This window comes from Rhineura floridana, chromosome 7 (genome assembly GCF_030035675.1).
Source record: "Rhineura floridana isolate rRhiFlo1 chromosome 7, rRhiFlo1.hap2, whole genome shotgun sequence".
Lineage (NCBI taxonomy): Eukaryota > Metazoa > Chordata > Lepidosauria > Squamata > Rhineuridae > Rhineura > Rhineura floridana.
Genome location: NC_084486.1, coordinates 91,077,154 through 91,091,842, shown reverse-complemented (window position 1 = coordinate 91,091,842; position 14,689 = coordinate 91,077,154). Strand labels below are relative to the sequence as shown.

At 44.9% G+C, this 14,689-nt stretch overlaps 1 protein-coding gene across 6 annotated transcripts in view; it reads left to right on the top strand.

Moving 5' to 3' along the window:
* Positions 1 to 14,689, top strand: part of MYO7B (myosin VIIB) — a 114,222-nt gene that overhangs the window by 35,897 nt on the left and 63,636 nt on the right. For all 6 annotated transcript variants that reach the window (XM_061636415.1, XM_061636410.1, XM_061636411.1 and 3 more), the window contains 5 exons: positions 8,582 to 8,735; positions 11,254 to 11,330; positions 11,724 to 11,843; positions 12,522 to 12,664; positions 14,418 to 14,628. In XM_061636415.1, the coding sequence (XP_061492399.1) occupies positions 8,582 to 8,735; positions 11,254 to 11,330; positions 11,724 to 11,843; positions 12,522 to 12,664; positions 14,418 to 14,628 (705 nt within the window). The remainder of the gene's footprint in view (positions 1 to 8,581; positions 8,736 to 11,253; positions 11,331 to 11,723; positions 11,844 to 12,521; positions 12,665 to 14,417; positions 14,629 to 14,689) is intronic.

Here is a 14,689-nt window from a genome sequence, read left to right as displayed (position 1 = left end):
ACTCGGGTCCTGCTTGCGGGCTTCCCCCAGGCACCTGGTTGGCCACTGTGACTAGATGGGCCACTGGCCTGATCCAGCAGGCTCTTCTTATGTTCTTATGTTCTTATGATGTGCAACATATACTGGGGACAAGAGGCTACTGTAAGGACAGAATATGGAGAAACCGATTGGTTCCCCATCGGAAAGGGTGTGAGACAGGGGTGTATTTTATCACCCTATTTGTTTAATCTGTACGCAGAACATATCATACGGAAAGCAGGATTGGACCAATATGAAGGTGTGAAAATTGGAGGGAGAAATATCAATAATTTAAGATATGCAGACAATACCATACTATTAGCAGCAACCAGTAATGATATAAAATGAATGCTGATGAATGAAAGTTAAAGAGGAAAGCACAAAAGCAGGACTACAGCTCAACGTCAAAAAGACTAAAGTAATGACAACAGAAGATTTAGGTAACTTTAAAGTTGACAATGAGGACATTGAACTTGTCAAGGATTATCAATACCTCGGCACAGTCATTAACCAAAATGGAGACAATAGTCAAGAAATCAGAAGAAGGCTAGGACTGGGGAGGGCAGCTATGAGAGAACTAGAAAAGGTCCTCAAATGCAAAGATGTATCACTGAACACTAAAGTCAGGATCATTCAGACCATGGTATTTCCGATTTCTATGTATGGATGTGAAAGTTGGACAGTGAAAAAAGTGGATAAGAGAAAAATCAACTCATTTGAAATGTGGTGTTGGAGGAGAGCTTTGCAGATACCATGGACTATGAAAAAGACAAATAATTGGGTGTTAGAACAAATTAAACCAGAACTGTCACTAGAAGCTAAAATGATGAAACTGAGATTATCATACTTTGGACACATAATGAGAAGACCTGATTCACTAGAAATGACAATAATGCTGGGAAAAACAGAAGGGAGTCAAAAAAGAGGAAGGCCAAACAAGAGATGGATTGATTCCATAAAGGAAGCCACAGACCTGAACTTACAAGATCTGAGCAGGGTAGTTCATGACAGATGCTCTTGGAGGTCTCTGATTCATGGGGTTGCCATAAGTCAGGATCGACTTGAAGGCACATAACGACAACAACAACGAAGTGGCTCCCATCCTTAGTATGCACTATATTATATGTAACAACCCAGATGTTTATTTTGCTTGCACTGGGGTGGGGATAACATTGCCCTTTTGCATATCCACAAGCCTGTGCATGCATGGGAATTTAAAAAAAGATATACGTTTCTGCACTCTCCTGAAAAAGGGCATGAAAAGCTAATGACCATTGTGGACCAATCAATGAAAAGGGGTGGACATAGGGGAACAGCCAATGATTTTAAAAAATGATTTAAAAAAGCCCACACATATGGATGCTTGATAATTGGGTTTTCACAATAATCCAACCACAAACAGGACATGTATGGATCTTGAGGCCACCAATCGGGTATGGAAAATATGAATTTTGCTGTTAGGTATGGATGGGCCCTGTGTTGTCTTTGTGATATATGGTTTTATATGCACATAAATACAGGATATTTATGGAATATCCAAGATGGAAGGGTTCCTAGCATTAACATTCCGTTTTGCATCCCTATTAAGTTTCTAGGAGGGTTCCCCAAGTCATAGCTCTGGATCCAGCACAGAGAGCAAACTGAGCCTCTCTGCCTTCCAGCTCCAGCTCAAAACTGGCCTCGGTCTCTTGTTCTCTTTTATACAACTCAGCAATGAAATCGCCTCCAATGAAATTGGGACAGAGGAAGGCCTGCCTTCTGGAAGCATCTCCTGCTACTCATTTCTATACTCTGTAGCCATACAAAGAGATTCTTAACAGACTTGGCTACAGCCATTAATTTAACAAAAAGACTGGTTTTACCACTTAAGTAGCTTCTCCTTCTACAGAATCCCATCTTGCGGATATAAAAATCACAGGCTTGGAGAAGATAAAAAAATGACATCCAGACTAGCCCCCGCCCCAATCCTATAACAATATATTCACTCTTGCCGTGGTCACAGTGCTAAGCTTCAATTGGAAGCTGCAATCTTGCATGTACTTGGCTAGCTCTGTTCCTGTCTCCCTGTTGGAAGGCAGAGCTGGGGTCCCAATCCCAGGGAGCTGGATCCCGGAGAGTTGGGAGAAGAGTATTCGGATGGATGGCAGAGGGAAGGGGGAGGAACTTCCCCCCTTTGGAGCGAAGACGAAACAGAGGAACTGCCAGTGATAAGGTCGCTTAGCAACGGGGAGCCTGAGCCCTCCCTGGACATTCTCACGCCTCCCCCTCTTTCAGGCTCAGAGCAAGAGGGGGAAGAGGGAGGGCTGCTCACAGCCGAAAAGCGGGGAGGCAGTTTACCATCAGCCCCTCCCCTATCCCCCATCCTGGAATCGGAAACTTCAGAAGAGGAGGGGGTGATGCTTCCCCCCTCACCGCGCACACGCAGACAGCTGAAAAGACAGGAGAGAAGGGGGGAAGGCGGGCAGTACCTGAGGGGCAGTTAAGGAGGAGCGAAAGATTGCGCGCCCGTTTGGCCCCTTCTTAAAGAACAGGCGGGAAGAAGTCCCTTGCTCTGTCAACTTTCTCCCAATGCCGCAGGACCTGTATCCCTGTATTGATTCATGAGAAAACGCAGTCTTTGTTTGGACATTACCCTAATAAAACACGAATTAACTACAATCGTTGGTCTGGTTCCTGAGTCACATCCTGGGCCTGACAGCTTGACAGAGCCACCTAAATCACCCTCAACGCTCTCTTCACTTGACTGGGACAAGATGTCAAAGGGAGCAGTGGGGGGGACGAACCCCACTTCTGAGATGGAAGAAGTGGAACTCCTGAGGACTAAGGTAGCTGATTTGCAGACGGATGTTCAAGCCCTGCTAGCAGCAGTCAAGGCGCTGAAGACGGATAATCAAACCTTGAAGGCCACGATAGGCCAGATGCGAACAGCCCCTCCAGCTGCCGTAGTAAAGGTTCCCATTGGATTGCCCCCAAAATACGCGGGACAAAGTGATCAGTTGGCAACCTTCGTGGCTCAATGTGAGTTATATCTGGATGTCAGGCACACGGAATTTCCAGACGATGGGGCTAAAGTAGCTTTCGTGATTAGCCTCCTGGAGGGAGAAGCTGCAAAATGGGTGACTCCGTATCTTGTGAGAAAGGATACTGTCTTAGGAAGGTACAGAGGATTTATACAGGAGATGACCGAGATGTTTCAAGACCCGCCAAGGGCTGAAACAGTAGCGCGGCAACTAGGCGCTCTGAAGCAAGCTAAAGGGACTGTTTCCGAGTACACTAACGCTTTTAAAATTCTGTCCCAGGAAACTGGTTACAATGACGCCGCCCTGATGTTTATGTACCGGAGTGGATTAAATGCTGAAATCCTGGATGAGTTGGCCAGGACCTCCCCCCCCGCTGACCTACCAGGGCTCATCCGGCTATGCCTACAGATAGATCACCGGATGGAAGGAAGGCGCCTGGAAAGGAAGCAGGAGGTCCCGAGATACTCAGCCTCGGCATCCCGCAACAAGACCCTTCCCACTACAGGGATGGCAGGTAATGCAACTGAGGGACAGGGAGGGGCTAGGCCAAGACTGTCGGAAGAAGAAAAGGAAAGACGACGCCGGGAACATTTATGCTTTTATTGTTCAAAGCCGGGCCATGTGGCCAGAGACTGTGGACTGAAAGGGGGGAAAGCTGAGCCGTCGGGAAACTAGAACACCCAGTCCACGTGCAGGCCGGTGGACTGGGGGCAGCGTTGTATAAAGGCCCCCCAACGATCCAACCTCCCTCAAAGGGGGTGTTGGTCTTGCCTATTCGGATTACAACTTCCAGAGGAGTGGTGTTTAATTCCACTGCCTTAATTGACAGTGGAGCCTCCACAAATTTTATTGATGCAAAGTTAGTCAAGCGTTATGGAATTTCCCGGTGGAAACTGGACGCTCCCCTAGCTGTGGAGACTATCGATGGGAGACCCCTGAAGTCAGGAGGGGTGACACAAGCCACGGAGGAAGTGAAACTTCAAATCCCTGGGCACGAAGAGTTCATTTCGCTATACGTGTCAGATCTCTCGAACTTTGAGGTGATTCTGGGAATGCCCTGGCTAGCAAAGCATGAACCCAAAATAAGTTGGAAGGAGGCGGTGGTGTGGTTCACCTCACAGTATTGCCAGGAGAACTGTCAACCTGAAGGAATCAAGAACACCTTAGCGGGGGCAGTGCAAGAGATCGAGCAAGTGACCCTGCCGCCAAAGTATGAAGAATTCAAAGATGTGTTTGATGAAAAAGAGGCAGAGACTTTACCCCCCCACCACCCTTACGACTGTGCGATTGATCTAGTGCCAGGAGCCAGGATCCCATCAGGGAGAATCTACTCTCTCACAGAGAATGAGAGGGAGGCCCTGAAGGAATTCCTGGATAAAAACCTGAGGCGAGGATTCATACGCCCCTCACAATCCCCTGCTGGAGCGCCACTATTGTTTGTGAAAAAGAAGGGGGGGGAACTCAGACCCTGTAACGACTATCGCGCATTGAACCAGATCACCATCCCCAACAGCTACCCGCTGCCCCTGATCTCAGAGTTGCTGGACCGACTGCGCTCTGCAAAAATCTTCATGAAGTTGGATTTGAGAGGAGCGTACAATCTGATCAGAATGAAGGAGGGAGATGAATGGAAAACAGGATTCTTGACCGCTTACGGACAGTATGAATACCTGGTCATGCCGTTCGGGCTTTGTGGAAGTCCAGGAATTTTTCAAAAATTAATGAATGATGTGTTTAGAGACTTGTTGGACACATATGTAATCTGTTACTTAGATGATATCCTGGTGTTCTCAAAGAACCAGGAAGACCACAACCAGCATGTGAAGACGGTGTTGAAGAGACTGAGAGAAAATCACCTGTACGCTAAATTAGAGAAATGTGGATTTGACCTCAAGTCTCTAGACTTCCTTGGATATCGAATCTCAGCGGAAGGCGTGGAGATGGACCCAGGGAAAGTAAGCTGCATATTGGACTGGGGCCAACCTGTCACCAAAAAGGATGTACAACGGTTTTTGGGGTTTGCCAATTATTACAGAAAGTTCATTCCAGGGTTTTCCAAATTAACAGCTCCTCTGACTGACTGTTTAAGGGGGAAGAAGAAGTTTCAATGGACAGAGAACGCCACCGAGGCCTTTGAGGAGCTGAAGAGAAGGTTTGCTACTGAGCCCATTCTGCGCTTTGCTGATCCGAACCGCCCTTTCGTAGTGGAAGCAGATGATTCAGATTTTGCCATCGGGGGGGGTCCTGCTACAATTAGACCAAGAAGGGAAGGAGCTGCACCCCTGTGCGTACTTCTCTCGGAAGTTAAAGCCTGCAGAGAAGAACTACACAGTTTGGGAGAAGGAGCTGCTGGCCATCAAGGACTCTTTTGAAAACTGGAGACAATACCTAGAGGGGACCTCTCATCGAATTGAAGTGCGCTCCGACCACAAGAATCTTGAAAGCCTCCAAACAGCCAGAAAGCTGAACCAGAGACAGATAAGATGGTCCCAGTTCTTCACTAGGTTTAACTTCCAGATTACTTACCATGCCCAAGCCAAAAACCAGAGAGCGGATGCCTTATCCAGACAGCCACAATACAAAGAAAGTGAATCCGAGGACCAGCCTCAGTACGTAATCCCGCCAGAGAAATTAAGGTTGGGAGTATGCCAGCCTTCATGGGAAGAGGAACTCAAAAAGGCACAACAAGAAGATGCAGACATGCTAAAATATCAGCAGGAGACGGGACAAGGTCAAGACTCAGAAGTAACCTTTCACTGGAGAAATGGACTGTTATGGTTCAAAACCGCCAGATATGTGCCAGAAGGGGAATTAAGGCTCAGAATCCTATGCCAGTGTCATGATTCCATCACAGCGGGACACTTTGGGATTTACAAGACCATTCAGAACGTGGCCAAGGACTTCTGGTGGCCTAAAATGCGTCGGGATATTGAGAGTTATGTAAAGTCCTGCTCTGTCTGTCTGCGGACAAAAACACAAACAGGGACACCAGCAGGACTGTTACAACCGTTGCCTGTCCCACACGAACCCTGGAAGGACCTCTCCATGGATTTTATAACTGATCTACCCAAGTCCCAAGGAATGACAGCCATCTTAGTAGTGCTGGATCTACTTACCAAAATGGCACACTTTCTTCCTTGTGCAGGGGCCTTAGAGGCTAAAGAAACGGCCAAGTTATTCATAAAAGAAGTCTACCGGCTGCATGGATTGCCAAACAGCGTAGTCTCAGACCGAGGAACTCAGTTCACAGCCAAATTTAGGAGAGCAATGTGGAAACAGTTGCAGACGGAATTAAAACTCTCCTCCGCCCATCACCCCCAGACAGATGGGCAGACGGAACACTTGAACGCCGTTTTGGAAAGATATTTACGAAGTTATGTGTCCTATCAACAGACTGACTGGGTATCATATTTGCATTTTGCAGAGTTCGCCTACAACAATTCTCTGCACTTCACCACTCAACAAACCCCGTTCTTCGCTAATTATGGATTCCATCCTAAAGTCTTTCCAAGCAGCTCAGAAGGAATGCTGGTACCGGCAGCTGAGAACTTCCTTAAGGAATTGCAAGCGGCGCAACAGACACTGAAACAGCAGTTAAACGAAGCCAAAATGGAGTACAAGCGAGTTGCTGACCTGCACAGGAAGGAGGCCCCCCCCCTTCGACCAGGTATGGCTGTCCACCCGCTTCCTCCAGATGCCGGGCAAATGTAGAAAATTACAAGACAAGAGGGTGGGTCCTTTCGAAATAGAAACTCAAATCAATCCCGTGGCGTACTGACTGAAGCTGCCTGACACGTTTAAAATACATCCTGTGTTCCATCGATCCCTCTTAACGAAAGCCGCCCCTCCCAGTGAGTTACGGCCGGAGGAACCTCCCGGAGCTCCACTCCTGGTAAATGAGCAGCTTGAGTTTGAAGTTGAGGAGATCTTAGATTCCAGGATCAGACGCCACAAGCTGCAATACTTGATTCACTGGAAAGGCTATGGGGTGGCTGACAGATCATGGGAAGATGCAGCTGATGTGCATGCTCCAGAATTGGTAAAACTTTTCCATCAACGTTTTCCCCACCGTCCCAAGCCAGACAAGGGGAGGGGGGCACAGCCTGGGAGGGGGGATGGTGTCGGAAGGCAGAGCTGGGGTCCCAATCCCGGGGAGCTGGATCCCGGAGAGTTGGGAGAAGAGTATTCGGATGGATGGCAGAGGGAAGGGGGAGGAACTTCCCCCCTTTGGAGCGAAGACAAAACAGAGGAACTGCCAGTGATAAGGTCGCTTAGCAACGGGGAGCCTGAGCCCTCCCTGGACATTCTCACGCCTCCCCCTCTTTCAGGCTCAGAGCAAGAGGGGAAAGAGGGAGGGCTGCTCACAGCCGAAAAGCGGGGAGGCAGTTTACCATCAGCCCCTCCCCTATCCCCCATCCTGGAATCGGAAACTTCAGAAGAGGAGGGGGTGATGCTTCCCCCCTCACTGCGCACACACAGACAGCTGAAAAGACAGGGGAGAAGGGGGGGAAGGCGGGCAGTACCTGAGGGGCAGTTAAGGAGGAGCGAAAGATTGCGCGCCCGTTTGGCCCCTTCTTAAAGAACAGGCGGGAAGAAGTCCCTTGCTCTGTCAACTTTCTCCCAATGCCGCAGGACCTGTATCCCTGTATTGATTCATGAGGAAATGCAGTCTTTGTTTGGACATTACCCTAATAAAACACGAATTAACTACAACCGCTGGTCTGGTTCCTGAGTCACATCCTGGGCCTGACAAATAAGGGGCTTTCTAGCCCAAAGCAGAACACCAAGTATTTGCTTTGCTGAATAAATTTCCGTGCACCTTTCAGAATATTCTTTGTAATAGTCAACTTCATTGCTGTCTAGATTTCACATAGGGTCTGTATTCCTCTTAAATTTCACTGAAAGCAATGGAAATTCACAATAAATATGTTTAGGGTTTAGGCACCAGTGTACCAAACAGACAATGGAATTAACACGAATTAACTACAATCGTTGGTCTGGTTCCTGAGTCACATCCTGGGCCTGACACTCCCGGATTTCCAAAAGTGCAAAGTTGGCTTTTGGAAACTAGACACATAAATTACCTTCCTAGTTTTCACTTGTATATAATAGGTTGGATCCAGAGTTGACATCCTCACTCCCTCACTCCACACAGCAGCCCTTCCAGCCCCATGAAAATACTCCACCAAGGATCAGAGGACCCTGTTGAATTGGAGGGGGGGGGCGTGTAGCATAGGGGTTGTGGGAGAAGAAGGGATCTCTGAAAATTGAGTGGAGGCAATTCCATAAATGGGAGTTCCACTCATGGAAAGCAATATAGGCTTTATTTATACATATATACAGGTTGAGCATAGGTGAAGGTACAGCTTACCTGCCAATCCTCCCAGCAAAAAGGCTACGCTTGTCTAATTAGTTTGGCCCACTCCAGCAGCCTACTTTCACAACCCAGAGACATAGGGTTATGGTGAGATCCTTGAGATATCATTCAAATGTACGGCTCCAACTCATGACAATATAAAGATGTTATAAATTATCACTTGCAGGGTGAATGCACTTCCTGTGAAGGCCGTGATGATGCCAAGGAATATGCTCATATCCGCTCTGCCATGAAGATCCTAATGTTCTCTGATTCTGAGCACTGGGACATAAGCAAACTGCTGGCAGCCATTTTACATCTGGGGAATATGGAGTTTGAAGGTGAGCCTAGTTAAGTGCGCATAAGAACATAAGAAGAGCCTGCTGGATCAGACCAGTGGCCCATCTAGTCCAGCATCCTGTTCTCACAGTGGCCAACCAGGTGCCTGGGGGATTATCATACTTTGGCCACATAATGAGAAGACCTGATTCACTAGAAATGACAATAATGCTGGGAAAAACAGAAGGGAGTCAAAAAAGAGGAAGGCCAAACAAGAGATGGATTGATTCCATAAAGGAAGCCACAGACCTGAACTTACAAGATCTGAGCAGGGTAGTTCATGACAGATGCTCTTGGAGGTCTCTGATTCATGGGGTTGCCATAAGTCAGGATCGACTTGAAGGCACATAACGACAACAACAACGAAGTGGCTCCCATCCTTAGTATGCACTATATTATATGTAACAACCCAGATGTTTATTTTGCTTGCACTGGGGTGGGGATAACATTGCCCTTTTGCATATCCACAAGCCTGTGCATGCATGGGAATTTAAAAAAAGATATACGTTTCTGCACTCTTCTGAAAAAGGGCATGAAAAGCTAATGACTGTTGTGGACCAATCAATGAAAAGGGGTGGACATAGGGGAACAAGCAAGAACACTCTCCCCTCCTGAGGCTTCCGGCAACTGGTTTTCAGAAGCGTGCTGCCTCTGACTAGGGTGGCAGAGCACAGCCATCACGGCTAGTAGCCATTGATAGCCCTGTCCTCCATGAATTTGTTTCATCTTCTTTTAAAGTCATCCAAGCTGGTGGCCATCACTGCATCTTGTGGGAACAAATTCCATAGTTTAACTATGCGCTGAGTAAAGAAGTACTTCATTTTGTCTGTCCTGAATCTTCCAACATTCAACTTCTTTGAATGTCCACGAGTTCTAGTATTATGAGAGAGGGAGAAGAACTTTTCTCTGTCCACTTTCTCGATGCCTTGCATAATTTTATACACTTCTGTCATGTCTCCTCTGACCCGCCTTTTCTCTAAACTAAAAAGCCACAAATGCTGCAACCTTTCCTCATAAGGGAGTCGCTCCATCCCCTTGATCATTCTGGTTACCCTCTTATGAACCTTTTCCAACTCTATAATATCCTTTTTGAGATGAGGCGACCAGAACTGTACACAGTATTCCAAACGCGGCCGCACCATAGATTTATACAACGGCATTATGATATTGGCTGTTTTATTTTCAATACCTTTCCTAATTATCCCTAGCATGGAATTTGCCTTTTTCACAGCTGCCGCACACTGGGTCGACATTTTCATCGTGCTGTCCACTACAACCCCGAGGTCTCTCTCCTGGTCGGTCACCGCCAGTTCAGACCCCATGAGCGTATATGTGAAATTAAGATTTTTTGCTCCAATATGCATAATTTTACACTTGTTTATATTGAATTGCATTTGCCATTTTTCCGCCCATTCACTCAGTTTGGAGAGGTCTTTTTGGAGCTCTTCGCAATCCCTTTTTGTTTTAACAACCCTGAACAATTTAGTGTCGTCAGCAAACTTGGCCACTTCACTGCTCACTCCTAATTCTAGGTCATTAATGAACAAGTTGAAAAGTACAGGTCCCAATACCGATCCTTGAGGGACTCCACTTTCTACAGCCCTCCATTGGGAGAACTGTCCATTTATTCCTACTCTCTGCTTTCTGCTTCTTAACCAATTCCTTATCCACAAGAGGACCTCTCCTCTTATTCCATGACTGCTAAGCTTCCTCAGAAGTCTTTGGTGAGGTACCTTGTCAAACGCTTTTTGAAAGTCTAAGTACACTATGTCCACTGGATCACCTCTATCTATATGCTTGTTGACACTCTCAAAGAATTCTAGTAGGTTACATGAACACACAGAGAGACCAAGCAGGAAAAAAATATGGGTTGATGCGGTTTCAGACTATTCCTTGAGCAGAAAATCTGAAAAAGTAAACGAAGTGGAATGTAGCTACAGTACCCTAAACTTAGAGTGTTTAGCCTAAACAAGACTCTCCTTATCATACATATTCTTAACATGAATGCTTTGTGATATTCATGTGTAGTATATGACGAAAGCATGCTAGTTACAGAGGAGTTGGGCAGTTCAAAGCTGTGTTTCACATGACTACTACAATGCAGTTAGATTTCCCATATGTGGAAAAACAAGAAAACAATGAATGATGCTTGGCATGCTTTTCTAGTGATCTTCAAGGATCAACAGGGAAGCAGTGATGAGCAGGGGATTGCAGGTATCCTTGTAAGGACCCCATTTTCTACAGTGCCTATGCCATTGTTTTAATTGCTACCACCCTTTAATCTCTGTACATTATATTGCATTTTTCTCTAAAAAATCTTCAGCGACAGATACTGCTTTAAACATGGATTAATGCACTTTGTTATAAAACAAGAACACACCATGAGGTCTTACAGAGATTGCATTTTTGTTCTGTGTTGTTCTTTGCCTTAGCCTAACAGTTACTTCTTAAAAGAGAAAAAGTAAGTTGCATTCCTTATGTTATATATGATCACTAAGATTTTTTCTTTCCTTTATCTAGCTGCTGTATATGATAATATAGACTGCTCTGCTGTGCTGGATTCTGCACACTTTTCCATTGCAACCAAACTACTTGAGGTATTGGCATTATACATTGTTATTATTTATATAATTGCTACAGCCTTTCTACCAAGGAGCTCAGGGCAGTTTCCCAACCCATCCCATATAACCCTCACAAACCCTGTGAGCTTCATGATTGAGAGGGGATTTTAACCTGGATCTCCCAATTCCTAATTTTACATTCTAACCACTATGCCATACTAGCTCTCTCCCAGTTTTCTTCTTTTCCAGAGTGTATATCTTGTGATCTCGTTGACACCAGTCGTTGTTACGATGGCAGGCTAGACATTGTCTTGTCTCTGCTGTCTGTTATGTGTCTTTATATGTCTTCTCTTTAAGTAGACACCACCCTTTCTTGACAGATCTCCTGTACCTACATAAAATAATGCAATCCCATTTTAATTCCTGTAGGTGGATTCTGGGGAACTCCACAGCAGCCTTACAAATCACTCAATCATCATCCGAGGGGAGAGTGTCTCCATGCCCCTAAGTGTAGCCCAAGCTGCTGATGTGAGAGATGCCTTTGTAAAGGTAAAGGAGATTAACACCTCTCCCCATGTGTGCATCTCAGTCATGGTTTCTTAAGGCTGTACATATTATCAAAGCTGAATAATAGTCTAAAGACAATGTCCTGTTGGTTATTCCTATCTTTGTGTCACAAGAACATAAGAAGAACCTGCTGGATCAAGCCAATGGCCCGTCTAGTCCAGCATCCTGTTCTCACAGTGGCCAACTAGATGCCTGTGGGAAGCCCGCAAGTGGGACCTAAGCAGAAGAGCACTCCCACCCTTGTGGTTTCCAGCCACTGGTATTCAGAAGCATACTGGCTTTGACCGTGGAGGCAGAGCATAGCCGTCATGACTAGTAGCCATTGAAAGCCTTATCCTCTATGTGTTTGCCTAATCCTCTTTTAAAGCCATCCAAATTGGTGGTCATCACTACCTCCTGTGGGAGCGAATTCCATTGTTTAACTATGTGCTCTGTGAAGAAGTATTCTCTTGTATCTGTCCTGATTCATTAAGGAATTGTGAATCTCCAGGAACCTCCAGCTACAATGTTTCATAGATCAAGGAGGAAACATTCTCATTCTTGGCACTGCTCATCTATTGGTTTAGTCCCTCATGGTGTATGTTGCATGATTTTCTTTATGTCAGTGGCACTATTTACTGAATAAAACACTATGCCCTTATATACCTTTTCTACACGCAGGGTATCTATGGGCTCCTCTTCCTCTGGATAGTGAATAAAATCAATGCTGCAATTTACAACCCACCTTCTCAGGATCATAAAAACACATGCAGATCCATTGGGCTACTGGACATCTTTGGCTTTGAAAATTTTAACACCAACAGGTATGACGTTCCAGATTGCTTTGTGGGCTGTTTGAGAATTATTATTATTATTACATTTATATCCTGCCCTTCCTCCCAGCAGGAGCCCAGGGTGGCAAACAAAAGCACTAAAAACACTTTAAAACATCATAAAAAGAGACTTTAAAATACATTAAAATAAAATATATTTAAAAATATATATTTTTAAAAAGCTTTAAAAACATCTTCAAAAAAGAAAAAGAAAAGGTTTAAAAACATATTAAAAAGCAATTCCAACACAGACGCAGACTGGAATAAGGTCTCAACTTATAAGGCTGTTGAAAGAGGAAAGTCTTCAGTAGGTGCCGAAAAGATAACAGAGATGGCGCCTGTCTAATATTTAAGGGGAAGGAATTCCAAAGGGTAGGTGCTACTACACTAAAGGTCCGTGTAGTATGCAGAATGGTCCGTGTCGTGCAGAATGGACCTCCTGATAAGATGGTATCTGCAGTGATTGACTGGGTATATAAGGGATAAGACGGTCTTTCAGGTATCCTGGACCCAAGCTGAATAGGACTTTGTACAGCAAAACTAGAACCTTGAATTTAGGAGAAATAGTACACCATGTCAGAAGCAGATTTTAATCACTAGTATTGATAGGAATTATCATTTATGTTAATAAATCTCCCTGCTGAGGATGACAGATTGATGTATACTTATGCAACATCACACTGAAATATACATTACAGCTGCACACACACCTATTTGTGTTTCTTTAAAATATGTTGGAGCATGGGTCTCCAGTCTTTTTGGGGCTGAGTTTGAAATCTAAGAAACTGTCACAGACCCCATAAAATACCCATTCATGGAAAAAAATTAGATAATGCTCAGAATCTTCTAAGCCCTCCCAGCAAGTAAAACATCTGTAAATACCCCAAAGCAAATAAAGCAAAGTGGGAGGAGCAGGCAATGCCGCCACAAAACAGTCAACCTGCCCAAACAACCCCCAAAGGGTTTTAAAAACCCACCCCATTTAAAAAATAAAAAGGGGACCTTAGTGCCACCTGAAGGTGCCGAGGTGCCCAAGGGCTCCACATTGGATCCCCAATGTTGTTGTTGTTGTTATGTGCCTCCAAGTCAACTATGACTTATGACAACCCTATGAATCAGCAACCTCCAAGAGAATCTGTCATGAACCACCCTGTTCAGATCTTGTAAGTTCAGGTCTGTGGCTTCCTTGATGGAATCAATCCATCTCTTGTTTGGTCTTCCTCTTTTTCTACTCCCTTCTGTTTTTCCAAGCATTATTATCTTTTCTAATGAATCATGTCTTCTCATGATGTGTCCAAAGTATGATAACCCCAGTGTCATCATTTTAGCTTCTAGTGATAGTTCTGGTTTAATTTGTTCTAACACCCAATTATTTTTCTTTTTCACAATCCATGGTATCTGCAAATCTCTCCTCCAACACCACATTTCAAGTGAGTTGATTTAAAATAATCCACAACTGCCTAGTCCATGTTAGCTAGAGCTTTGTAGTAATATTAGTACTGGCTGATGTCTGGCACTGTCCCTCATTAAGGGTTACCATTTCAGGTTCAGATACACAATATAAATATTAGATTTACACACAAACATGGAACATTAATAGCCCTGTGTAACATTGACATCATACCTGTGGCTCTCTGGTTTGCAATGTTTTATTTTTTACATTATTTATTTATTTTTTCTTTACTGTAAACTAACCTTATAATTTTGATTGAAGGGCAGGATAAAAATAACTGTGTCTTTGCAGTTTTGAGCAACTATGCATCAACTTTGCCAATGAGCACCTCCAGCAATTCTTTGTGGAACATATCTTCAAGCTGGAGCAGGAGGAATACTTGGCTGAGCACATCACCTGGAATCATATTGACTTCACTGATAACTGTATGGCCTTGGAAGTGATTGCACTCAAACCCATGAATATTGTGTCACTCATTGATGAGGAAAGCAGGTTCCCTAAGGTAAGGGCCATGTTTGTTTCTGGGCTCCCACAGGGAGTTACTACAGACACAGCTTTCATAT